This window comes from Mustela putorius, unplaced genomic scaffold, assembly GCF_011764305.1.
Source record: "Mustela putorius furo isolate JIRA1106 unplaced genomic scaffold, ASM1176430v1.1 tig00003858_pilon_pilon_pilon, whole genome shotgun sequence".
Classification (NCBI taxonomy): domain Eukaryota; kingdom Metazoa; phylum Chordata; class Mammalia; order Carnivora; family Mustelidae; genus Mustela; species Mustela putorius.
Window position 1 is genome coordinate 1,227,420 of NW_025422010.1, and position 26,713 is coordinate 1,254,132.

The 26,713-nt window shown below is 45.0% G+C and overlaps 3 protein-coding genes and 2 gene segments (V, D, J or C); 3 read left to right on the top strand and 2 right to left on the bottom strand.

Moving 5' to 3' along the window:
- The window catches only part of LOC101682709 (immunoglobulin lambda-1 light chain-like), a 1,123,284-nt gene that overhangs the window by 925,458 nt on the left and 171,113 nt on the right, over positions 1-26,713 (top strand). The window lies entirely within an intron of this gene.
- Positions 1-26,713, top strand: part of LOC101676037 (immunoglobulin lambda variable 4-3) — a 780,698-nt gene that overhangs the window by 601,322 nt on the left and 152,663 nt on the right. The window lies entirely within an intron of this gene.
- LOC101680986 (immunoglobulin lambda-1 light chain-like) overlaps positions 1-26,713 on the top strand; it is a 586,873-nt gene that overhangs the window by 412,833 nt on the left and 147,327 nt on the right. The window lies entirely within an intron of this gene.
- LOC106004691 lies at positions 7,567-8,677 on the bottom strand. The segment is given in 2 exon segments: positions 7,567-8,183; positions 8,568-8,677. Coding segments are annotated over 2 exon segments (648 nt in total).
- LOC123387653 lies at positions 14,019-14,702 on the bottom strand. The segment is given in 2 exon segments: positions 14,019-14,431; positions 14,581-14,702. Coding segments are annotated over 2 exon segments (444 nt in total).

Here is a 26,713-nt window from a genome sequence, read left to right on the forward strand (position 1 = left end):
ATGGCTCCCATCCCCTTACAGGAAATGGACCCCAAGCGTTCTTGGGCGCGCTGGCGGCTTAGGGACCAAGAGCTGGTTTCCCCGCTGCACTCTCTCTGCCTCAGCGTCAGGGGAGGTTGTCCGGTGACCGGGGGCTTAAGCCCCTGTCCCTAGCCATCTCGATTCCCACAATTTCCCCCCAAGATCCTTTGCTCTTTTGGAGTGCTTTCAAGCAGTCTCCAAGTTAATGCTGGTCCCCAGATGCAGGGCACTCTCGCTCGTATTGGGGTATTACTTTCCAACTGGTCGCCTCTGGTGGCTTCCTCCCCCTTTTGTTTATCTTCTGATATCAGTTCGCAGTTCCCCCACTCCGCTTTACCTGCCCACTGGCGTCTTCTCCCCCTGTAGCGATCCAGACATGTATAATTCTGATCTCAGGCTGATTTCATGGGTGATTGGAGTTCTTTGGTAGGTAATCAGCTTCCTTTGGGGTACAAGTTGAAAAGTCGCCTCCTCCTACTTCCCCGCCATCTTGCACCCCCCCTTATCTCTTTTTTTGACCTCAAAGAATTGTTCTACAAATCAGTTTTAAAACTGTAAGTCAAAGAGTCAGAAAGGGTAATTCCATTTATGTAAAAAATCCATTCATGTGTTGGAGATGTTCTTTCCCTTCAGAGCTACAGGTGAGGCTCTAATGCAGCTGTGGCCAAAACACAGGGTCACAGAGGGGTGGGAGTAGAGTCCATGTGGGTCCGATGTCAGCTAAGGGTCAGATGTGCTTGGTGCAGGTGTCTTGGGGCAGGGGGAGGACACTGGTGCCAGCAGAAAGCCCCCAGGTGGGCCCAAAGATTGTATCTGCACTTCCTCCACAATTTCTATAAAACTTAAGAAGGGATGGGCCTGGGGCAGTAGGGGCTTTTCCCTTCTTCAGTAACCCAGAGGCAGCCCTTCATAATTGGGGACACTTGTCCAGGAACCAGTGGAGGCACAGAGCCCCTGGAGCCTACCCAGGCTGCCCATTGCCATGGAGAAGATGAATTTCCACAGAAATGAGCTGAGACAGCTTTCTCCCTTCTGAATGAGCCCTGATTATATTTGGAGCCCATGTAATATACCATGACATCCTTAATCTGTATTATCTACTGTATTATCTATGTCCCCAGAGTCAGAAGAGCCCCCCAACTCTGTCATTACTCAGTAGAGTAAACTCAGATGTGAGAACAGAGAACCTGTGGGAGTCTCCCCTCCATCAGGGCCCAGGCCAGGATCAGGGAGGACACCTTCTCTTAGGCTTGACCAGCTGCTGCACAGAGGACAGGGCAGAGCAGGGGAGAGTGAGAACCAGGCCATGGAGAACAGTTTGTGTTCCCACCCCCCATCCTTCTGTGTCACCTAAGTCACTGTCAGTTAATCCCACTGCCACAGTCAGTGTCACAGCAATGGTCAGTCTAGTCTTTCACCCTCAGTCTGGTCTTCCTCGGTGGGGTCATGTCTCTGTATTGCATCCTCAGAATCAGGCTTTGATGGTCATTCATATCTGTATATATACCAGCTGGGGGACCAGGCTTGGCTTCTGCTGCTGCCAAAAAGTAGGTTCACACCTGAGCTCATCCCTAGGGCAGGGATCTTAGGCCTGATCAGGGCCACTGACACAGAGGGAGTCAGCATCAGGTCGGGGGAGGCATGGAGCCTGTGAGAGAGGAGAGGAGAGAGTTCTAAGGAAGATAGGAGGCTGAGTCAGACCCAGGATGAATGAAAGACCCAGCCCTGAGGGTAGGGAGCAATGTGGACACTGGTGAGGGAAGGGCCCAACGCCATGGACCCTGGGTGGGAAGGAGGACAGAACAGCTGTGCCTCACACTGTGTCTGTTGGTGGGCATCTCATCTGTTTTTGGGAAGAGCAGGGGAGCAGGGGTGAAAGTACGCAGATGTGTCTGGAAGACCAGCATCATTGGCAGGGATGGGAGCTGTTCCACCTGCGGATGCCTGGGCCCCATCTGGAACTGTGTGGATGCCGAAGCATCTTGGGGAGCACCCCCCACCTCAGGGGACTGTGTGTTCACTGAGCTTCATAGGATAAGTATTCAGGGCCACTATGGAAGATCTCACTTCCTCTGTTTATCTCCCTAGGTCCTACTGTGCCACCTGGGACATGGGGCTTAACTGTCCTGTTCCTGTAAGTGGAGCTTGGTTCAGTTCCTAGCTCCTGTAGTGATGTGGAAAAAATGGTCTAAGAACAGAGTCTGTCAGAGAAGATAGAAGATGGTGGAAGAGTAGGGGACCATTGTTTCATCTAGTCCCTGGAGTTCAGCTAGATAGTTATCAAATCATTCTGAACATCTGTAGATTCAACAGAAGGAACTGCTACAACTCTACAAAGTGTGACCACTTTCTGTAAGGTAGGAGTTGTGCAGAAGTGAATCAGAGGGGATATATGGGAAGATAAGCCATGGGGGGAGGGAGCCTCTGTAATCCTGTTACCAAAAGATGATAGAGCAGAATCTGCAAATTGGAACTTTTAGAAGTCTGCTCTTGTGAGGGATGTCCCTACCTGAGAAGGCTTCCAGTGGCAAGATAGGGTTGAATCCTAGTGGGGGGAGTGTGTTTCAGGAAACCTAGCTCACAGGAAAAGAAGGGAGGATCAGTGTGGTAGAGTTACTATGTATTAGAATGGGGAAATCAGTGGCAATCAGCAAGCCAGGAGTGGGATTTTCGGTTAGGTGTTACCATAACCCATGAACCGTGGCATGGTCAGGCAAACACTCTTTGACTAGAGGCCCCCAAATCAACCATGACAACTGCCCCAACACTTGTCCTTCACCTGGAGGAGCAGGCTGGTGAACACTAAAGGAATCTGTGGAGTTTGGTTCACACAGAAGTGACTGACTCCTTTTCCCTGAGGGTGAACTGAAGAGTGGGGACTGCCATCTTTGAGCTCTGGGACTGGAGACTGGGCCATTGTCATTTTCAGTTTCATCCTCTCCTGAGGTGCAGAAAGTCTTCAGGAACAAAAGGCATGTAGAGCAGCCAAAGCAGCTTACACTGAGCCTGGTCCCTGGCCAGAGGCAGTGCCCCTCCACAGGGCAAAGGCACCTGAGAATCAGCCCAGTGGACCCCTCCCACAGAAGACCAGCAGGAACATCAGGCTAACACCAAGCTTATGGATCACAAAGACCTGAAAAATGCTTGTGGTAGGGGAAAATAATTTATGGAATTTGAGGGTTTTTCCTCATGACTCTTGAGTCTTTCATTTAAATTACTTACTTTTTTCCTATTCTCTTTAACAAGATTCTTATTTTATCAACTCATTGTTTTTAAGTATTTTTTTAAATTTTCATTTTACATTTACCTTTGATAGATAATTTTTTTTTTCATTTTTGGCTTTCCCTCACTGTATTCACATTTATTTTTGTATACATATGTTTTTCTTCCCTTTCAATTTTGGGATCTAGTGTCTTTTAGATTATATATTTTTTCCTACCCACCCCCTTCATTTTTTTGGTTACTGATCTTTTTGTGTTGTTTAGTATATATATTTTGCTGGGGTCATAGTTGATATTTTTGATTTTGTTCTTTTGTTCATGTATTCCTCTCTGGGCAAAATGATGAGAAGGAGAATTTCACAACAAAAGAAAGAATCAGAAGTAGTACTCTCTGGCATAAATTTAATTCATATGGATATAAGTCAAACATCAGATGTAGAATTTAAAATAATGATTATAAGGATACTAGCTGGGATTGAAAAAAAACATAAAAGACTCTAGAGAATCCCTTTATGCAGAAATAAAATAGCTAAAAACTAATCAGGCTGAAATAAAAAAAAATTTTAACTGATATGCAGTTGAAAATGGGTACTTCAACTAGTAGAGTAAATGAGGAGGAAGAGAGTCAGTGACATAGAAGATGAAATGATGGAACAGAAGGAGGCTGAAGAAAAGAGGGAAGAACAACTAATGAGTTATGAGGAGAGGCCTTGAACGATCAGTAATACCATAAAGTGGAAGACTATTACAATAATTGTGGCCCAGAGGAAGAAGAAAGTGTGAGAGAGGGACAGAAGGTGTAGTTGAGACAATCATAGCTGGGAAGTACCCAAATCTGGGAAAGGAAACAGGTATTCAAGTTCCAGAGGCACAGAAGACCTCCCAAAATCAATAAAAAGAGATCAACACCCCAACCTATAATAGTGAAGCTTGCAAATTTCAGAGGTAAAGCAAAAATCCTGATAGCAGTTTGAGATGAGAGGTCCATAACCTACGAAGCTAGAAACATTAGACTGGTAGTAGAACTATCCACAGAGACCTGGACAGCCAGAAAAGCATGGCAGGATATACTTAGGGTACTAAATAAGAAAAAAAGGAGCCAGGAATACTCTATCCAGCAAGGTTGTCATTCAGAATGGAAGGAAAGATAAGGAGCTTCCAGGACAAACAGAAACTAAAAGAATTTGTTATCATGAAACCAGCCCTGAAGGAAGTATTAAAGGGGATCCTGTAAGTGAAGAGAGAGCCCTAAAGTAACATAGACCAGAAAGGAACAGAAACAATATACAGGAACAGTGACTTTAAAGGTAAGACGATGGCACTAAATTCATATCTTTCAATATTTACCCTGAATGTAAATGGGTGAAATGCTCCAATCAAAAGTTATTAGAATCAGTCTGAGGGGTTTGAAGTGGCGGGGGTGTGGGAGGTCGGGATACCAGGTGGTGGGTATTATAGAGGGCACAGATTGCATGGAGCACTCGGTGTGGTGAAAAAATAATGATACTGTTATGCTGAAAATAAATAAATTAAAAAATATTAAAAAAAGTTAAAAAAAAGTTATTAGATATCAGATTTGATTAAAAAAAAAAGACTGATCCATATGCTGTGTATATGAGAATCATTTTAGAACCAAAGACAATTCCAGATTGAAAGTGAGGCGGTGGAGAAACATTTATCACTGTAATGGATATCAAAGAAAGCTGGAGTAGCAATCCTCCTATCACACAAATTTGATTTCAAACCAGAGACTATAGCAAGGGATGAAGAGGGACATTATATCATCCTTAAAGTGTCTATCTAACAAGAAGACCTAACAATTATAAAATTTATCTCCTAACATGGGAAATGTCTATTATATAAACCAGTTAATGACCAACTTAAACACACTGATAATAATATAACAATAGTAGGGGACTTTAACTGCTCACTCACAGCAATGCGCAGATCATCTAAACAGAAGATCAACAAGGGAACAAGGGCTTTCAATGACATACTGGACCAGATGGACTTCACAGATATATACAGAGAATTCCATCCTAAACATAACATAACATAACACACATTCTTCTCAAGGGCATATGGAACTTTCTCCAGAGAAGATCACATTCTGGGTCACAGATCAGGCCCCCACCAGTACCTAAGCATTGGGATTATTTCCCGCATTTTGTCAGACCACAGTGTTTTGAACAGTGAACTCAGTCACTAGAGGAAATTTTTAGGAGGAACTCACATACATGGAGGTTAAAGATCATTCTATGAAAGAATGAATGGGTCAACCAGGAAATTAGAGAATTATTTAAAAAGTTCATGGAAGCAAATGAATACAAAAACACAACAGTTCAAAACCTTTGAATTTCAGTAAAGGTGGTCCCATGAGGGATGTACATAGTTATACAAGATAATCGCAAGAAAGTAAAAAATTCACAAATACACAAGCTATATTTATACCTAATGGATCTGGAGAGAGAACAGCAAATAAAGCCTAAAGGAAGGAGCAGATGAGAAATAATAAAGATTAGACTAGAAGTCAATGAAAGAGAAACGAAAAGAACAGTAGAACAGATCAAGCGAACTAGAAGCTGGTTCTCTGAAGAACTGCCAAATCAATATACCCCTAGGCAGACTTACCAAAAAGGAAAGAGAAAGGACCCAAATAAATAAAGTCATGAACAGAAGAGGAGAGATCATGAACAACACCAAGGAAATACAGTTTTGAGAACATATTATGAGCACATGTATGCCACAAATTAAGCAATCTGGAAGAAATGGATAATTTCCTAGAAATATAAACAACTGAAAGGGAAAGAGAAAGAAATAGAAAACTTGACTATACCCATAACCAACCAGGAAATTGAAGCAGTAACCAATAATCTCCCAACACACAAGATTCCAGGACCAGATGGCTTCCCAAGGGAATTCTACCAAACATTTAAGGAAGAATCACTACCTATTCTTCTGAAACTGTTTCAAAAAATAGAAACAGAAGGTAGACTTCCAAACTCATTCTATGAGGCCTGCATTGCCTTGATCCCAAAATAAGACAAAGGAGAATTTCCCACGAAGAAGAACTATAGACCAATATCCCTGTTGAATCTGGATGCCAATTATTCACCAATATACTAGGCAACAGGATGGAACAGTGCATTAATAGGATTCTTCACCATGACCAGGTAGGATTTATTCCTGGGATACAAGGGTGGTTCTACAATTGCAAATCAGTAAGTGTGATACACTACATAAAAAAGAGAAAGGACAGGAGCTGTGTTATCCTCTCAATTGATGCAGAAAAAGCATTTGACAAAGCATAGCATCCTTTCTTGGTTAAAACTCTCTACAGTGTAGGGATAGAGAGAACCTACCTCAATATCATCAAGGTAATATAGAAAAAACCCACTATGAATATCGTTCTCTATGGGGAAAACCACTGCTTTCTCCCTAAGTTCAGGAAGGTGACAGGGGTGTCAATTCTTAGCACTATTTGTTCAAAATAGTGATAGATGTCCTAGCTTCATCAATCAGACAACAAAAAGAAACAAAAGCATTCAAAGTGGCAAAGAAGAGGTTAAATTCTCACTCTTTACAGATGACATGATACTTTATGTGGGGAACCCAAAGACTCCAAAATTGCTAGAACTCATACAGCAATTCAATAATGTGCCAGGATATACCATCAATGCACAGATACAGGAACAATGAGACAGAAGAAAGGGAAATTAAGGAATCAATCCTATTCACAGTAGTACCAAAAACCATAAGATACCTAGGAATAAACCCAACCAAAAAGGTAAGGGATCCATACTCTATAAACTACGGGACACTTGTGAAAGAAATTGGGAAAAGACACAAGAAATACAAAAACATTCCACGTTAATGAGTGGGAAGAATACATATTCTTGGTCTATGCTACCAAGAGGAATCTACACATTAATTGAAGCCCCTGACAAAATACCATTGACATTTTTCACAGAGCTGGAACAAATAATCCTAACATGTGTATAGAACTAGAAAGATCCAGAATAACCAGGGGAATGTTTAAAATGAAAACCAAAGCTTGTGACATCACAATTCCGGACTTTAAGCTGTATTACAAAGATGTAATCAACCAGGCAGTTTGTACTGGCACAAAAACAGACACGATCAGTGGAATAGAATAGAGAGCCCTGGAGATGTGGGTGACACCTTAGTGTCTCCTGTACTTGTCTGTTCCACTGTGGGACAAGCATCTCCACCCATGTCCCCAGGGCTTCAGGAGCTCAGCTGAGCTGGGACATGTTGGACTCTAATACTGTTCAGTTGGGAGGGCATTAGCACACAACCACACATGGAAATGATGAGATCATGACCACTGGATGAAAGTCTCCCTGTGTCTTTTTTCTACCCAGTCCCTCTGTCTGTAGATGATACCCAGGCCCAGAGAAGCAGGCAACCTAGTGCCGTCAGCTGTAAATGCTCTCCTGACCACCCTGTGCAGAGCTGCCTGGAGAGCTGGATGGGGAGGGAGGTGTGGGGATCTCAGATGAGAGGACCTAGGCCAGAAGTGCTCCCTGCTTTGTGTGCAGATCTCCTGAGGCTGGAGGAAAGTATGACACAGATGGGGTGGGGTTTGTGTCTCACTTCTCCATCTGTCTGTGTCACTGTGAGCATCAGCACTGTTGTCCCATACCTGACAGTAATAGTCAGCCTCGTCCTCAGCCCGGACCCCGCTGATGGTCAGGGTGGCTGTGTTCCCCGAGTTGGTGCCTGAGAACCGGTCAGGGATCCCTGAGGGCCGGCTGCTATCACCGTAGATAATCATCACAGGGGCCAGACCTGGCTTCTGCTGGTACCACGGAACACTTTTTCTTCCAATGTTGTTTCCCCCACAAGTCATCCTGACCGTCTGTCCCAGGTTCACTGACATCGAGGGAGGCTGAGTCAGCACATAGGAGGCCATGGATCCTGCAAGAGAGGAGATGAGAGTTGGGGTTCCAGCCAGGGTATCATCCCCTATATATGTCACCTGTCTGGCCTGAGCTTTCTCAATTCCTTAGGCCATTTCCACCCTGCTGTCCTCTTAGGTCCTGGGCCTACCTGCCTTAGAGATTGAGCCTTTGAACAAATGAAAATCACCCACCCCATTTCTTTGGGCAGGCGCAGCCCTTTGGGACTAACAAGGAGCCAGGGAGCACAGTGGAGGTTTATCACCAGCCTGTCATCCCACAGTAGGGTCTTGATCATCCTGTCCCCCCACAACCAACTGACAGTCCACTTCTGAGCTCAGAATCCAGGCCTGGAGTGTCCCAGAACCCGGGGATGGGATGGACGTGAGCCTGGTCTTACCACCTGCCCAGTGAGCCAGGAATCCGAGGAGGAGAGGGGTCCAGGCCATGGTGCAGGTCCCTCGATTTTTCTCCCTAAGGCTCAGGCTGGGCAGGGTTCCTCCTAGGCCTCTCTTATCCCCTTGCTAGAGACAGCTGCTGGTTATGCAAATGAGCCAGAGCTCTGGGTTTGTGGTTTTAGAAATGGGCTCAGCTCCAAGAGACACAGAGATGGGAGGGGCAGCCCCTGAGGACCCGCCTTGAAGCCAGAGGATTTTCCCTCATCCTGTGTCTCTGTAATCTGGGGTCCAAAATCTATGCCTCTCCATGTCCTGACCTGTCTTCTGGGCAGGCATCTTCACAGCAGAGCTGTGAGGTGGAGTCTGTCTGCATTTTCTGAACCCATCATAGAAAGTTTCCTCTGTAGGTACTAGAGGATCGTGGGTCAGTGTGTGTCCTACTCTTGGTTTATATTGTGAACATTAGAACCAGAACAAAATCCCTCCCTTGCCAGGTGCACATGGAGTTTTAGGGAGCCACTGATGTTGCTGTAGGAGTCTGTGCCAATGGAGAGCTCCTGCGGCAGGTCATAGATGCTGTGCCTCAGTATCCCAAGGCTGCCCTCCCTGCCAGGGACAGACCCAGTGCTTGAGCAAGGATTCACAGTGATTGAGTATAGCAGGAATGGGGTGGGGTGGAGTGTCATGAAGTCCTGGACGTGTGCTAGAGCCCAAGACAAATTCCACAGGGTAGTGATGAGAGACTCTGAGTCAGAATTTTACATCAAAGCAAAGGTGATAGTGTAGTAAACCTATACCTTTAGCTTCTGGTCTTGGGTCCTGGTAACCAATCCTCCCAGTTGGAATCCCTGAGGTTTTGTCAGGTGATCTCTGCTGCTTCCTAGTGGCGAGTCCACACTGGCAGCTGGAAGTGCAGGGAACTCCTTTGTCCAGGTGGAGATTCATGACCCAATGTTCACATCCTGATTCCTCTGAACCATGCACTGCTGGCCCCAGGAGAAGATTTTCTCTTCTCTTTGGGGCCCCTGGAAGCCTTGAGAGCAGGCAGGAGGTGTCAGATTTCCCATGAAAATTGGAAGAGGCTCATGTGAAGAGAAAGTAGGACCAATTTGAGGCCTCAGGGCTCATCTTTCTGGATTGGTGGTGGGTCATGGGTGTGGTTTGGGGGCTGAACAAGAATAAGGGACTGTCTCACTTGATCTGGCTGTTGAGCATCAAGTGGTGTGATGATGGCTCCAGCCTTGAAGGGAGAAACAAGAGGACAGTCACTGAAGAAACATTTATTCAGATCCAGCTTGGTCTTCCATAGGTTCCACCCTAGAAATCAGTGTAAATAAGTGTTTCTTGGGTTCCTGCCTTGGGCAGCACAGCACTGGGGACACAACTGCTTTTCGTGAAACAGCACACACCATCACTAACCCCGTCTACCTTCATCTTGTCTTCTATAATCATTGAGAAGCCCCACTATTGCTATTCTTATTTATGTCTAGGTCAGCAGTGACCCTGTGTCCCAGAGCTATCCCATCGATGTGTCATTCTGCTGGGAATCTTTCTGGGGACTTTTGTCTGTGAATGAAAGAGACTAGATTTATGCAGGGCTCTTTCTCTTGTACTCATGAGTCCTAGCTAGAGCTGTAGCAGCCATCCCGAGGTCTGTTGTCAACAACAAGGTAAAGCAAAGCCTCCATAGTAGTGGTGGTGCGAGAGACAGTGAGAGGATTTGGTACCTCTCAGAGCTGGTAGTACCTGGAAAACTACAATCTGTCTTCAGACTTACTTCTGTCTGCAGGAAAATAGATGCTTGAATGTTCATGCCTCTGATTGAGATGGGCATGTATTTTATTAAAACTTCCTGACCAGTTGGGATAAAAACGCATACAAAACAATCAATTAATTAAATGATAGGAGAACCTGGACAGTATTGGTTGATGTGCAGAGAAAGAAGTGATATCAGACAAAATGACGGGCTGGTCATGTGTGTGGAGAGGCTGGAGGAGGCTTCTCTGCGGAGGGACTGTGGGGCTGCTGCCAGGATGGAGAGAAGGAACAAGAACTGAAGTGTGTTTGGAGTCAGTCCTACAGAAAGAGTCTGCTTTGTCTGAGGATGCAGGGACAGTGAGGAACTTAGGTGTCTGTGAGTTCCAAGGTGATATTTTCCCATATGTTCAAAACTGAGTGACGGGTGTGATGTGTTAGAATTCTCTGTTGTATGTTTCCAGGGAAGGTGAGTCACAAGAGTAGCCCCATGTGAACCTCCCTGAAAACTGAGTGGGATGCTGGAGACTGTTTGTAGCTGACAGTCACTGTGGCTTCTGTGTGGTGCCCCTGTGTGTGTGTGTGTATGTGTGTGTTTCCACATGACATCCAATTCCTGTCACACACTCCTTTCTATCATATACTGATACACATACATATTTATGAAGATACTTGTGAGTGCTTGTGTGCATATATACGAATTGTGTCTGCTGTGTATATGTTGGAGATGGGTTTGTGTACATATATACCTTTACGTATGGTATAAACACATACGTTTTCTAGAGATTCTGAACTCTGGGTTGGGTGCCAAAGTTGTAGTTTTGGGGGTCTTTGCATTTTTAGGAGACATGCAGTTCCTTATTGTCACCAATGATAAGGTGTGTGTTGTTACCATAATGAATGACAGGACCAAGTTAGCAATCAGACTCATTTGACAGAACACACTGATATCGGTTAATGGCAGTGTTCATAGAACTGAAATATAAGGGCAGCTTACCAATTTTTTGTGCATCTCTATTATTAGAAAGTTCCAACTGACACATGCTTTGGCTTGTTTCTGAATCTTAAAGGAGACTGTATGCTCCTTATTAGCAACTAAGTTACTCTGTCATCAAGCTGCCTGCATGAAATGAGTGTTTTCAGATCAACCATGCCAGGGAATTGGACAGTCACAGCAGCTCTCCATCATCCAACAAAAGAGATAGATTTGAGATTAGGCTTCCCCATGTCCTGAAGGCACAGGCCAGTTGCATGAGGGAAAGGCCTGATGGCCAGGACCCCAATCTATACTGCATTGTCTCTGCTCTGTCTGGCACAATTATGACCCAGTGGGGACAATCCTATGAACAGCTGATCCAGAGGAAAAACCATGGTTGGTTTAAGATGTTCCTGTGTCATGTGCATCCAACTCTGCTAGTTAACAATAGTAGTCCTGCAGCCCTCATCTGGGACACTGCTGCAGAATATGGAAATTTTTTCAATAAGGCAACATTTGAGCAGAGTGCTTTTTTTATTCACCCGGACAGAGTGGCTTATTTCTAACCTATGTTCTCTGACTCAGTTTGGCTGGATGGTTGGAGAGTTGGAAGAAACACAAAAAGGAAAGTGGTGAAAGATGTTTGAGGAAGAAACATGTGAGTAGGCACCAACCCCAAATGAACACAGGGCGATTTGTGTTCCATGAAAACGCCTACAAGAGTGTGTCCTCAGAGGGAAATTGTGTATGAACACTCTATGAAATCAGGTGGATAATGTGACACTCAGCAGACAGTGATGAGCCTTCTTGCCACTCTTGAACTTGTCCGGGGGCCTTATATACACACAAAACAGATATTCATGTCAAAAAAATGGGCTGAAGACATGAACAGACACTTCTCCAATGAAGACATACAAATGGCTATCAGACACATGAAAAAAATGTTCATCATCACTAGCCATCAGGGAGATTCAAATTAAAACCACATTGAGATATCACCTTACACCAGTTAGAATGGCCAAAATTAGCAAGACAGGAAACAACGTATGTTGGGGAGGATGCGGAGAAAGGGGAACCTCTTACACTGTTGGTGGGAATGCAAGTTGGTGCAGCCACTTTGGAGAACAGTGTGGAGATTCCTCAAGAAATTAAAAATAGAGCTTCCCTATGACCCTGCCATTGCACTCCTGGGTATTTACCCCAAAGATACAGATGTAGTGCAAAGAAGGGCCATCTGTACCCTAATGTTTATAGCAGCAATGGCCACAGTCGCCAAACTGTGTAAAGAACCAAGATGCCCTGCAACGGATGAATGGATAAGGAAGATGTGATCCATATACACTATGGAGTATCGTGCCTCCATCAGAAAGGATGAATACCCAACTTTTGTAGCAACATGGACGGGACTGGAAGAGATTATGCTGAGTGAAATAAGTCAAGCAGAGAGAGTCAATTATCATATGGTTTCACTTATTCGTGGAGCATAACAAATAGCATGGAAGACATGGGGTGATGGAGAGGAGAAGGGAGTTGAGGGAAATTGGAAGGGGAGGTGAACCACGAGAGACTATGGACTCTGAAAAATAATCTGAGGGTTTTGAAGGGGTTGGGGGGGTGGGAGGTTGGGGGAGCCAGGTGATGGGTATCATGGAGGGCTCATATTGCTCAGAGTCCTGTGGGGGTTGAGCCTATGGGCAGCACCTGGGCCAGAACCTGGGCAGGGAGTGTGGCAGGGAGCAGGAGAGGTTCCAGGCCGTGGTGGGTTTCTTGTGGATTTGAAGTCCTCACCTCCTACCTTACCAGAGTTCCTGCCAGTGACATGACATCACTCACATGTAGGATAAGGACAATAACTTGATCTCATCTTCCCTCATATGTTTTACCTGTTCCTCCATCATAAATCACATTGCTATTGTTTTTGATTTTAGCACTTGATTGTATTTACAGACATTGACCACTAAATTCTGTTTAGGTTGATCCATGTAGTTATGATTTCCCAAGCTTATTATACTTTGTGTAGACTCAGACTTCCCTCTGTCACCCTTTCCTTCTATCCGAGGGGTGTCCTTCATTGTCACTCGTGCTGGTTCTCTATAGGGAACACGACTCTCCTCTCTGACTGTAAGAGTGTCTGCATCACTGGTTTGTAGCAATTACTCATGATGTGTGCTGTGCTGTCTCTCATTCTCCTTGTGTCTGAGCCTTGTTGTGCTTCTTAGATACATTGATTCCTGAGATTCTCCAAATTTGAAGCATTTTTGTAGAATGTATCTTCGCAGACTTTTTATTTCACCCCCAGTCCCTTACCTTCCCTCCCTGAAGTCCCTACACTTGCACACTGTCTGAGTGGCATGAAGGTGTCTTCCAAGCAACGAGCCTTCATTAATTTTATTAGGTATTTCACTGTGTGTTTCATTTTGAATACTTTCCATCACTATGACATCAACTTCCCTAATCTCTTCTTTTGCAGCATCATATCTGCTGTCAGTCTATACCTTGGATTTTTACATTTCAGACATTTTCATCTAGGGAAGTTTTAAAAGAATGGTTCTCTAAAAATGTCTTCCATTTCTGCTTCTCACATGTGTCATTCTTCCTCCACCCACAGTCCCAGAGGAAACAGAGTTCTAACAGCTGTTTACAAATTCCCTGTTGATCCACCCTGTGCAGCCTGCCTGGAGGACTGGGAGGAAGGGGACAGACTGGGGACCACAGACTTGGGGACCTTGACCAGACCTGTTCACTGCTCTGTGCACAGGCCTCCTGGGGCTGGAGGAGAGGGTGACACAGATGGGGAAGGGGTTTGTGTCTCACTTCCCCATTTGCTTGTGTCACTGTGAGCATTACCACTGCTGTCATAGGACTGACAGAAATAGTCAGCCTCGTCCTCGGCCTGTACGCTGCTGATAGTGAGGGTGGCCGTGTTCCCTGACTTGGAGCCAGAGAATCGCTCTGGGATCCCAGAGGCCCGCTCATTATCCAAATAAATTACCATCAGAGGGGCTTGCCCTGGCTTCTGTTGGTACCATTGTACATAACCATAGTCCAGTTCTTCTCCAGAGCAGGTGATTGTAGCGGTCTGTCCCGGGGCCACTGACACAAAGGGCGTCTGAGTCAGCTCACTGGAGACCACGGAGCCTGAAAAGACAGAAGAGGAGAGGTTGCAATGAGGTCCAGGGGCTCATCCCATCATCCCAATACAGAGGCTGTGCTGTGCCTGAGCTCAGGGTTTGGGGCAGGCTCAGCTCAGGTCCTGTGGTGCTGAGAGTGTGGACTGGGGAGAGTACCCGTGCAGAGAGTGAGGACAAGGAGTGAAAGAGGGGTCCAGGCCATGGTGGATGTGCCCAGAGCTCTGTCTTCTGAAAACCACAGCTGGGCCAGCCTCCCTGGCCTCTCTTATTTCTTTCCAGGCCTTTTGTTCTGTGGTTGTTAGTAATTATGCAAATTTCCTCCTCTCTGGGACTCAAACCACTTGTGAGCTCAGATCAGGTGACTGAGGAGGAACAAATGATCCCATAACTTCCTCCAAAAGCTCTCAGGTCAGAAAAATGAGCATTGGTCTCCAAATCTGGTATCATAGTCATATTCCTGGGGTTTGAACACAACCAGTGTCCCTACCCATTCTCTCTGAGGAATGTCTGGGGCTGGCCCAGGGCCTTCCACAATCCTGGCCATGGGGCTGGCCTGGTCCCTCTGAGAAATGCAGAGAACACTAGATTCAGAGAAAGTTGGTCCTGTGACCTCATTACCTCCTTCCCCAGCTTCTTGTTCCCTCTGCATCCCCCAGAGACTCTGTGGTCCTATCCTTGACATGACAACAAAACTCTCTCATTTTGAGATTCTGTCATCATGTTGTAAGTAGGTGCTCACTGTTAAACAACCAACTGCTGTTGGAGATTCATCAGGATTTCTAGTCTTTTTACACATGGTGCTGTTGTCTCTATGCTGCCCCCATCCCACAGCAGACCAGCAATTGGTATAATCAACCATTTCATTCCTTTTAATTTTTTCGTCAATGTTCCATGCAAACCTGTGCAAAGGGCCTGAGTCTATGAGGAACAACTTCAAGATTTGTGATCTTGTGAGGACACACACGATCACATGTTCCCATATGTTGTGAGCTCGAGGGCCTGAGCCATGGTCCCTGCAGCCATGAGAATCACATCACTCTGGAGACAGTCTCACAAGGAGGCTGCGGATGTTCCTTCCAGGGACCAGGGTCCTGAGTGCTCAGCCTCCTGTCCCCTGATATGCTCTTGAACAAAGGAGGTGCATCCCCAGGTCTGACTTGGGGTGGAGGTGGGGAAGGAGAGGCAGGGTTTGAGTCATCAGGTGTCTCTGGATGTACCCAGCAGAGGGGAGTCAGTCCCTGGGGACACTGGTGGACAGAGAGGGGACCTGACTTTCCCAGGTGAGGTGCTGTCTGTGTCAAGACTCCCACCAGTGTCCTTGGTGACACTGTGTGTGTTTAACTCTCAGAACATGGTCCTTGCAGCCTGAGGGGATAGGATGATCCCCTCAGGATGATCCATCCTGACAGTCTCTGAGGACTGAACCTCAGACAACCTGCTGACCTCCAGGCCTGGTGTTCCTGTGAGGCTCCCCCTGGGCAGCCCCAGCCTCTGTCCGGCCCCTCTTGCTGCAGCTCTGCTGCCCCTGCTGGTGGAGGAGGACTCAGACCAGGAGCTTCCCTTCTGCAGGTCACCCCATAGCACCTGTTGCCTGAGAAGGGGTGTGAACCAGGGTTTTAAGGCTTTCCTAGGAAGCTGCCCTACCCCTACCCTGCCCAGCATAGAAGGTCACATACAAGTTTTAGGAGGCAGAGCAGGTGTGATTCCTGTAATTTTCACAGGGTTGAAATGCTCTGGCTTAGCCTGCAGTCTTGTTTCAGAAAGGAGAGTGCAGGGTACAGTGCAAGTGCATTTGAAAAGGGTCATTGTCCAGAAAATATATATTTGATGTCCCACAGCCGCCAGGTTCCTGTATATTTAGGAATCAGGACTAAAGCTTCATGCATCCCTATCCATGTAGCAGGGTCATCAGAACAGCAGGTGATGCTTCTGGTGCTAAATTCAGTTGAACAGGCAAACCTTTAATTTTATTGCTATTACTGCTGTTTTTACCTCTTTTCCCTTATTCCAGTCTGCATCTCCTGGAATTGGGTGCGGGAGGCTTTGTAAACTAGCCTAGTATCTGGTTTTGTGAAAATGGGATCCTGCTCATTCATACATGGACCCAACTGCACATGAAGAAGGTCACAGTGTAGTGGAAAAGCTGAAGACTTTTCCTTGGATTCCGCCATTTGCAGACAGGAGACCCCAACACCAGGGTTAGCTCACTGAGACCTCACTGAGTCATTCTCATGGAAGAGACTCTTAAAGGTTTTGTATCACTTAATATGAAAAAAGTATTTATTACATAAGTTAAGCTTCTCCATTTCACAGTAGGAAAAGGTGAGGACCAGTGTAGCTAGCATCCCAGTCAAACAGAAGAAAGTGGGTTGAGTCCAGGAGTGGAGACCAGGTGTGCTGGTCTCCTAGACTCCTCAGGGCAGAACTTGAGCAGTATGGGAGGGAGGGAGGGTGAGGCCAGGCTGGGCAGCAGAGCTTCTGTCCTGAAATCACTGCCAACCCCATCCTGGCTATTCTCTAAAGGTGCTCCTCGGCCTGCATGTGGGGAGAGTCTGTGGGTTTGTGTCCGAGGTCTGTGGAGGGTGGAGGCTGTTTGGTGGTGCAGAGGCCTGGCCTGGGTCCTGATGGCTCTGCCCTGCATTATTGTTTGGTTCTCTCTCTGTGCTCTCCTAGCAGGTGAGGGTGCCAGTGGTGTTCTGGCTATTCTACAATAGCACGGAGTCATCTGAGGTCCACAGTGACTGCAGGTTCAGGGGACTGTGGGGATCATTCTTAGCGGTTCCTCCTTTACCGCATCCCCTGGGCTGAATTCAGGGTCAGGGTCATGCTCAGAGTATTGTGGGGGCTGAGCCTGTGGGCAGGCCCAAGAATAGTGTGGGGAGCAGGAGATGGTCCACACCACAGTGGGGACCCCAGAATTCTGTCTCCTGAGCCTCAGTTGGACCCTGGCCACCTCAAGCCTCCCTAATGTTCTCACTTGTCCCCTTGAAGATATTCCTTCTCCCACTGCTGGAGAGAATCTCTGTGCTTCTGGGTGAGTTTCATGGATCTGGTTCACGTGGAGCTGTGCTCCCCTCTGGGCTGCAGAGGGAGTTCTTGCCACTGTGTGTTTGAACATCGTTAAGCCTGGGGAAGGAAGGGACATGTGGGGGACATTTCTAGTTCTGTTCTCATGAAATGTGCACTCAGATTATTAATTCCATTCTCTCTGTGTAAAATACATAACACAAAGTATTCATCCTAATTACTTTAAGGATTCAACTTATCTTCCCAGATTTTCTCTCTGTTCTCTGTGAATGTTTCATGACTCACATTGTGGAGCAGAATTGGGTGGGAATTGTCCTCAAATGTTCCTAGATTTCAGAGTCATTTCCTTTGCTTGCAGTTTCCCATCAGCAGCAGCCACTTGGGTGTTGCTGTGACATCAATCTGACAATCCCTGTGTTTAATTGTGGTGTTTAGAGCATTTCCGAATGTGATTAGTACTGTCCTTTCAGTATGGCATCTTGCCTTTATTTTCTTGTTGTCCCATGTGTTCTTTTTCCTCTTTTCATGTATCTTAATCGGATTAATGGAGCATTTGATATGATTCCATTTTATCTACTTCTTCTGCTTACAAGCTGTAAGTTCTTTCTGTCTTATGATCGGTAACTTGCCATAGTCCACATTCTGATGCTGCTGCCACATTACATGGAACGTAAGCACCTGGTAACATCCTTCTGTGTCTCATCTCTCAGCATATTCACTGTCATTTTCCTCCATATTATTTTACCTTTGTCAGAAATTCCAGCATACACAGTTACTATATTTGTGTGGACAGTGACATATCCTTTTTTTAAAAAAAGTTTTATTGTGTTGTTAGTCATCATACAATACGTCATCAGCTTTTCATGCAGCATTCCATGATTTATTGTTTATGTATAACACCCAGTGCTCCATAGGATACGTGCCTCCTTACTACTCACCACCCGGCTCACGCATCCCTCACCCCTCCCCTCCAAAACCCTCAGTTTGTTTCTCAGAGTCCACAGTCTCTTAAGGTTCATCTCCCCCTCCAAATCCCCCCCCTTCACTTTTCCTTTCCTTCTCCTAATATCCTCCTTGTTATTCCTTTAGCTCCACAAGTATGTGAAACTATGTGATAATTGACTTTTTCTGCTTGCCTTATTTCACTCAGAATACTTTCCTGCAAACCCATCCATGTTGAAACAAAAGTTGGGTATTCATCCTTTCTGATGGCTGAGTAATATTCCATTGTACATATGAACCACATCTTCTTTATCCATTCATCTGAGAAGGGCATCTCATCTCTTTCCACAGTTTGGTGACTGTGGCCTTGCTAATATGAACATTGGGATACAGATGGCCCTAGTTTTCACTACAGTGTACCTGTGGGGTAAATACCCAGTAGTGCAATTGCAGGGTCGTAGGGTAGCTCTATTTTTAATTTCTTAAGGAATCTCCACACTGTTTTCCAAAGCGGCTGAACCAACTTGCATTCCCACCAACATTTAAGAGGGTTTCCTTTCTCAACATCCTCGCCAACATTTCTTGTTTCATGTCTTGTTAATCTTTGCCATTTTAAACTGGTGTAAAGCAATATCTCAGTGTGGTTTTGATTTGAATTTCCCCGATGAAATGATGATGATGAACATTTTCCCACGTATCTGCTAATCATTTGTATGTCTTCATTGGAGAAATGTCTGCTTTTCTCTTCTGCCTATTTTTTGACTTGATTATCTGTTTTTTGGGTGTAGAGTCTGAGATGTTCTTTATAGATTTTGGATATCAGCCCTTTGTCTGTAATGCCATTTGCAAATATCTTCTCCCATTCTGTGAGTTGCCTCTTTGTTTTGTTGACTGTTTCCTTTGCTGAGCAGAAGCTTTTGATCTTGATGAAGTCCCAAAAGTTCATTTTTGCATTTGTTTTCCTTGTCTTTGGAGATGTGTCATGAAAGAAATTGCTGTGGCTGATGTCGAAGAGGTTACTGCCTATGTTCTACTCTAGGATTTTTGTGGATTCCTGTCTCATGTCGAGGTTTTCCATCCATTTTGAGTTTATCTTTGGGTATGGTGCAAGAGAATGGATGAGTTTCATCCTTCCATACATAGCTTTCCAATTTTCCCATTTATTGAAGTGACTGTCTTTTTTTTATTGGATATTTTTTCCTGCTTTGCAGTAATGAATCTTTTAAAGAGATTAGATAATAAAAAAGTCTTAGTATTTGTCCCTTTAGTTAGCATTTCTGATTTTTACATTGATTTTGTAAGAAGATTTTATTTCTTTGCTAGAGATAGAGTGAGAGCGAGAGAGAGGGAACACACAAGCAGGGGGAGCAGCAAGCAGAGTGAGCAAGAAGCCTGATGCAGGACCAGATCCCAGGAGCCTGGGATCATGACCTGCATCGAAGCAAGACACTTAACCAACTGAGCCACCCAGGCGTCTCTTACACTGTTTCTGTAGATTCAGATTCTTCCTGGAATCACCTCCTGTGCCTGAGGGATGTCCTTTTTAAAATTTTTTTAAAAAATTTATTTGACAGAGAGAGAGAACACAAGCAGGGGGAGCAGGGGGAGCAGAAGAGGGAGTGGCAGGCTCCCTGCTGAGCATGGTGTCGGACTTGGGGCTTGATCCCAGGACCTTGGGATCATGACCCTAGCCAAAGTCAGATTCTTAACCAACTGAGCCACCCAGTCATCCTGAGGAATATACATTTATTGCTTGTATTTTGGGTCAATTCATGAGCAATTGTGTCAGTTTTTGTGTATTTGTGTACTGTGGACATTTTTTATTTAGGCGTCATGTTTGAAGGATACTTTCCCCAAGTGAAGAACTGTTTTTTTTTTTTTTTCCCTTTTCAAGAAAGATGTTAATCCACTGTCTCTCACTGACATTTCATGCCAAGAAAAATCCACTGGAATCCTTTTCTTCCTTCCTCTGAGTGTAGGGAGTCTGTCCCTATGGCTGCTTCTTTTTTCTTTTTTTAAGGTTTTATTTTTTTGCATATGAGAGAGAGAGAGAGAGAGAGAGAGGAAGAGAAGCAGAAAGAGGGGAGATACAGGCTTCCCACTGAGCAGGGAGTCTGACTCAGGGATCAGTCACAGGACCCTGATCATGAGCTGAGCTGAAGGCAGATGCTTCAGCAACTGAGCCACCCAGGGATCTGTGCAAGTCTAGTTTGTTAACATAAGTTTCTTTCAGTCTCTGTCTCCTCCTTTGTATCACTGTGTGTAACATATGAATATACATGTAGGTGTTTATGAGATACATGCCCTATTGGATCCATATTCTCTGGAGAAACCTAAAGAAGGTACTCTTAACAGCTCTTTCTCTTTGTGGTTTAAATCTTTTGATTTTAATGTCTTATTTTGAGGTGGAGATTCTCACTTCCTAACTTACCAAACTACCTCATGGTACAAAGTCATTCCTAGGTACAATAAGAATGTGATAACATGATTTTTCTTTTCCCATCATTTTTGCTAACATTGTCATATATTTTGGTATTTACCATTATAAATCAAAATGTATTGCTATTATTTCTGCTTAAATAATTGACTATTTATTAGAGACATTAAGTGATACAGTTTTTCTATTTATCCATATAGCTCTGATACCTGATGGTTTTTTTTTATTTTTTTTTAATTTTTTATTTTTTATAAACATATATTTTTATCCCCAGGGGTACAGGTCTGTGAATCACCAGGTTTACACACTTCACAGCACACACCAAATCACATACCCTCCCCAATGTCCATAATCCCACCCCCTTCTCCCAAACCCCCTCCCCCCGGCAACCCTCAGTTTGTTTTGTGAGATTAAGAGTCACTTATGGTTTGTCTCCCTCCCAATCCCATCTTGTTTCATTTATTCTTCTTCTACCCACTTAAGCCTTCATGTTGCATCACCACTTCCTCATATCAGGGAGATCATATGATAGTTGTCTTTCTCTGCTTGACTTATTTCGCTAAGCATGATACGCTCTAGTTCCATCCATGTTGTTGCAAATGGCAAGATTTCATTTCTTTTGAAGGCTGCATAGTATTCCATTGTGTATATATACCACATCTTCTTGATCCATTCATCTGTTGATGGACATCTAGGTTCTTTCCATAGTTTGGCTATTGTGGACATTGCTGCTATAAACATTCGGGTGCATGTGTCCCTTTGGATCACTACATTTGTATCTTTAGGGTAAATACCCAATAGTGCAATTGCTGGGTCATAGGGCAGTTCTATTTTCAACATTTTGAGGAACCTCCATGCTGTTTTCCAGAGTGGCTGCACCAGCTTGCATTCCCACCAACAGTGTAGGAGGGTTCCCCTTTCTCCGCATCCTCGCCAGCATCTGTCATTTCCTGACTTGTTGATTTTAGCCATTCTGACTGGTGTGAGGTGATATCTCATTGTGGTTTTGATTTGTATTTCCCTGATGCCGAGTGATATGGAGCACTCTTTCAGGTGTCTGTTGGCCATCTGGATGTCTTCTTTGCAGAAATGTCTGTTCATGTCCTCTGCCCATTTCTTGATTGGATTATTTGTTCTTTGGATGTTGAGTTTGCTAAGTTCTTTATAGATTCTGGACACTAGTCCTTTATCTGATATGTCGTTTGCAAATATCTTCTCCCATTCTGTCAGTTGTCTTTTCATTTTGTTAACTGTTTCCTTTGCTGTGCAAAAGCTTTTGATCTTGATGAAATCCCAGTAGTTCATTTTTTCCCTTGCTTCCCTTGCCTTTTGCGTTGTTCCTAGGAAGATGTTGCTGCGGCAGAGGTCGAAGAGGTTGCTGCCCGTGTTCTCCTCAAGGATTTTGATGGATTCCTTTCGTACATTGAGGTTCTTCATCCATTTTGAGTCTATTTTTGTGTGTGGTGTAAGGAAATGGTCCAATTTCATTTTTCTGCATGTGGCTGTCCAATTTTCCCAGCACCATTTATTGAAAAGGCTGTCTTTTTTCCATTGGACATTCTTTCCTGCTTTGTCGAAGATTAGATGACCATAGATTTGAGGGTCTATTTCTGGGCTCTCTATTCTGTTCCATTGATCTATGTGTCTGTTTTTGTGCCAGTACCATGCTGTCTTGATGATGACAGCTTTGTAATAGAGCTTGAAGTCCGGAATTGTGATGCCACCAACGTTGGCTTTCTTTTTCAATATCCCTTTGGCTATTCGAGGTCTTTTCTGGTTCCATATCAATTTTAGAATTATTTGTTCCATTTCTTTGAAAAAGATGGATGGTACTTTGATAGGAATTGCATTAAATGTGTAGATTGCTTTAGGTAGCATAGACATTTTCACAATATTTATTCTTCCAATCCAGGAGCATGGAACATTTTTCCATTTCTTTGTGTCTTCCTCAATTTCTTTCATGAGTACTTTATAGTTTTCTGAGTATAGATTCTGTGTCTCTTTGGTTAGGTTTATTCCTAGGTATCTTATGGTTTTGGATGCAATTGTAAATGGGATTGACTCCTTAATATCTCTTTCTTCTGTCTTGCTGTTGGTGTGGAGAAATGCAACTGATTTCTGTGCATTGATTTTATATCCTGACACTTTACTGAATTCCTGTATAAGTTCTAGAAGTTTTGGAGTGGAGTCTTTTGGGTTTTCCACATATAGTATCATATCATCTGCGAAGAGTGATAATTTGACTTCTTCTTTGCCGATTTGGATGCCTTTAATTTCCTTTTGTTGTCTGATTGCTGAGGCTAGGACCTCTAGTACGATGTTGAATAGCAGTGGTGATAATGGACATCCCTGCCGTGTTCCTGTCCAATGGAAAAAAAAAAAGACAGCCTTTTCAATAAATGGTGCTGGGAAAATTGGACAGCCACATGCAGAAAAATGAAATTGGACCATTTCCTTACACCACACACAAAAATAGACTCAAAATGGATGAAGGACCTCAATGTACGAAAGGAATCCATCAAAATCCTTGAGGAGAACACGGGCAGCAACCTCTTCGACCTCTGCCGCAGCAACATCTTCCTAGGAACAACGCAAAAGGCAAGGGAAGCAAGGGAAAAAATGAACTACTGGGATTTCATCAAGATCAAAAGCTTTTGCACAGCAAAGGAAACAGTTAACAAAATGAAAAGACAACTGACAGAATGGGAGAAGATATTTGCAAACGACATATCAGATAAAGGACTAGTGTCCAGAATCTATAAAGAACTTAGCAAACTCAACACCCAAAGAACAAATAATCCAATCAAGAAATGGGCAGAAGACATGAACAGACATTTCTGCAAAGAAGACATCCAGATGGCGAACAGACACCTGAAAGAGTGCTCCATATCACTCGGCATCAGGGAAATACAAATCAAAACCACAATGAGATATCACCTCACACCAGTCAGAATGGCTAAAATCAACAAGTCAGGAAATGACAGATGCTGGCGAGGATGCGGAGAAAGGGGAACCTTCCTACACTGTTGGTGGGAATGCAAGCTGGTGCAGCCACTCTGGAAAACAGCATGGAGGTTCCTCAAAATGTTGAAAATAGAACTGCCCTATGACCCAGCAATTGCACTATTGGGTATTTACCCTAAAGATACAAATGTAGTGATCCAAAGGGACACATGCACCCGAATGTTTATAGCAGCAATGTCCACAATAGCCAAACTATGGAAAGAACCTAGATGTCCATCAACAGATGAATGGATCAAGAAGATGTGGTATATATACACAATGGAATACTATGCAGCCATCAAAAGAAATGAAATCTTGCCATTTGCAACAACATGGATGGAACTAGAGCGTATCATGCTTAGCGAAATAAGTCAAGCAGAGAAAGACAACTATCATATGATCTCCCTGATATGAGGAAGTGGTGATGCAACATGGAGGCTTAAGTGTGTGTTCCTTTTTAATGTATTCTATCATATACAGATGCAAGATGTATCATCTTTATTCCTAAATACACAGGACTCTGGTGCCTGTGGGACATCAGGATTGTGTCAGTATTGACCCTTTTCAATGCACTACATTGAAACCTGCACTCTCCTTTCTGAAAGAAGATAGCAGGCTAGGCCCGGTACTTCAACCCTAGGACAAATACAGGAATCGGACCTGTCCTGCCTCCTGCACCATGTATGTGAACTGTCTGTGCTGGGCTGGGCAGGGCAGGGAGCACAGCTGCCTCTGGGAGGCTGGAAAACCTGATCCACAACCATTCTCAAGTGGCAGGTGCTATAGGGTGACCTGCAAGGGGACATTCCCTGGACTGAATCCTGCTCCACGAGCAGGGGACCGCAGAGCTTCAGCAGGGGCAGCAAGACAGAGTTTGGGGCTTCCCAGGGTACCAGGCCTGGGGGTCAGCAGGGGTCCAGGGTTCAGTCCCCAGAGACTCTTGGGATGATCCATTCTATCTTCTCAGGCAGCAGGGACCTTATTCTGAGGGTCAGGCACACAGAATATCGATGGGAGACCTAACACACTGCGTGGGATATGCAAGTCCTCTTACTGTCCACCAGTGTTGCCAGGCACTGACTCCTCTGTGCTGGGCATGTCCAAGGACGACCTGACCACTCACCCTTAGCTCACCTTTCCCTCTTCTAGGCTGCAGCTCCTTGCTTGGGAGTAGCTAAGGGAGGGAACGCAGGGACCAGTGAGTCCTTGGTCCCTGGAAGGGGCATCAACAACCTCCTTTTGAGACTGTCTCCAGAGAGAAATGGATGCTCCCTTCTCAGGCCTGAGCTCTGGTCCCTGAGTTGTCCTTGTGCAATGACAGGATCCGCTTCCTGCAGGGACACTGTCTCAAGCCCATGTAATATCCAAACCCACACTGTGACTCATCCCACGTCCAAGCCCACATGTGGCCTTCCAGTGTTAATGACTTGGAAGAAAATAACCCAGTAGGCATGGACAGACAGACAGATGCACAAACAGTGAAAACAATGAGAGGGAATGGGAAAGGGAGGCAGATAAAGAGCATTCCCTCTTGTGCTGAGATGGTAACCAATCAATGAGGGAGTGACAATGACAAAGCATTGATTAAAGGGGTCAGATGATTCCACTAGTTCCAATTACTAACTGCCAATTAGTAATGGGCAGTAATCCCATGCCAGGTGGGAATGTGTGACGTCGGGGACCCACAAAGACTAGGAAGCTTCCAAAGATTTGTCATGGCCTTTACATGTTTACATGAACCCATGATGAAAATAATTGTGGTGGCCAATTTCTGCTTTCTTGTGGGATGAGGGCTGTCACAGGGATGAAAACAACCTGTGTCAATACATGAGACATTGTGAGGAATCTCCAACAGCTGCTGGTTGGTTAACAAGTCAACTCCCAGGTAGAAAGGCATGCAGGAACCTCAGAATGAGAGAGTTTCCCAACGTCATGACATGCCAAGCAAGTACCAGAGTGCAGTGGGGGCCAGACAGGAGATCTGAGGCAGGAACAGATGGGTAATGAGGTCACAGAGCACCAATACTGAATCAGGGGTTGCCTGCAAGCTCAGAGGGCCAGCTAACCCCATGTCCAGGACCCTGCAAGGCCCTGAGCCACACCATTGTAGACCTCAGGCACAGAGGTTTCAGACAGAGTCATAGGGTCAGATCCCAGGAATTTCACTATTGAAGCAAGACCTTGGAAACCAAGATTGATTTTCTCACCAGAAAGCTCCATGGAGGAAGCCAGGAGCTCCGGGGTTCCTCCTCAGTCACCTATTCTGATCTCACAAGTGAGTAATCCAGGCAGAAAGCATGGAGGAAATATATTTGCATAAATACTATCAATCACTGCCCCATTGGCCTGGAGGGAATAAGAGAAGCCTGCTTGAGTCTTCCCTGCTGTGGGGTCTCTGGAGGCAGAGCTCTGGGCATCTCCACCATGGCCTGGACCCTTTTCCTGCTCCCCATCATCACTCTCTGCACAGGTGTGACCCAGGCCCTTCACACAAGCTCAGACTTCATGGGACCTGAGCTGGGCCTGCTCCAAACTCTGAGCACAGCACAAACACTGACTCTATATTGGGTCCCTGGGAATGAGTCCCAGGACCTCACACCAACCTCTCCTCTCCTGTGTTTTCAGGTTCCGTGGCCTCCAGTGGGCTGACTCAGCTGCCCTCTATGTGGGTGACCCAGGGACAGACGGCTACAATCACCTGCTCTGGAGATGTACTAGGGAAAAGATATGCATATTGGTACCAGCAGAAGCCAAGACAAGCTCCTGTGCTTGTGATTAATACAAATAATGACAGACCATCAGAGATCTCTGACCGGTGTTCAGCCTCTAAATCAGGAAGCATGGCCACCCTGACCATCAGCAGGACTTGAGATGAGGATG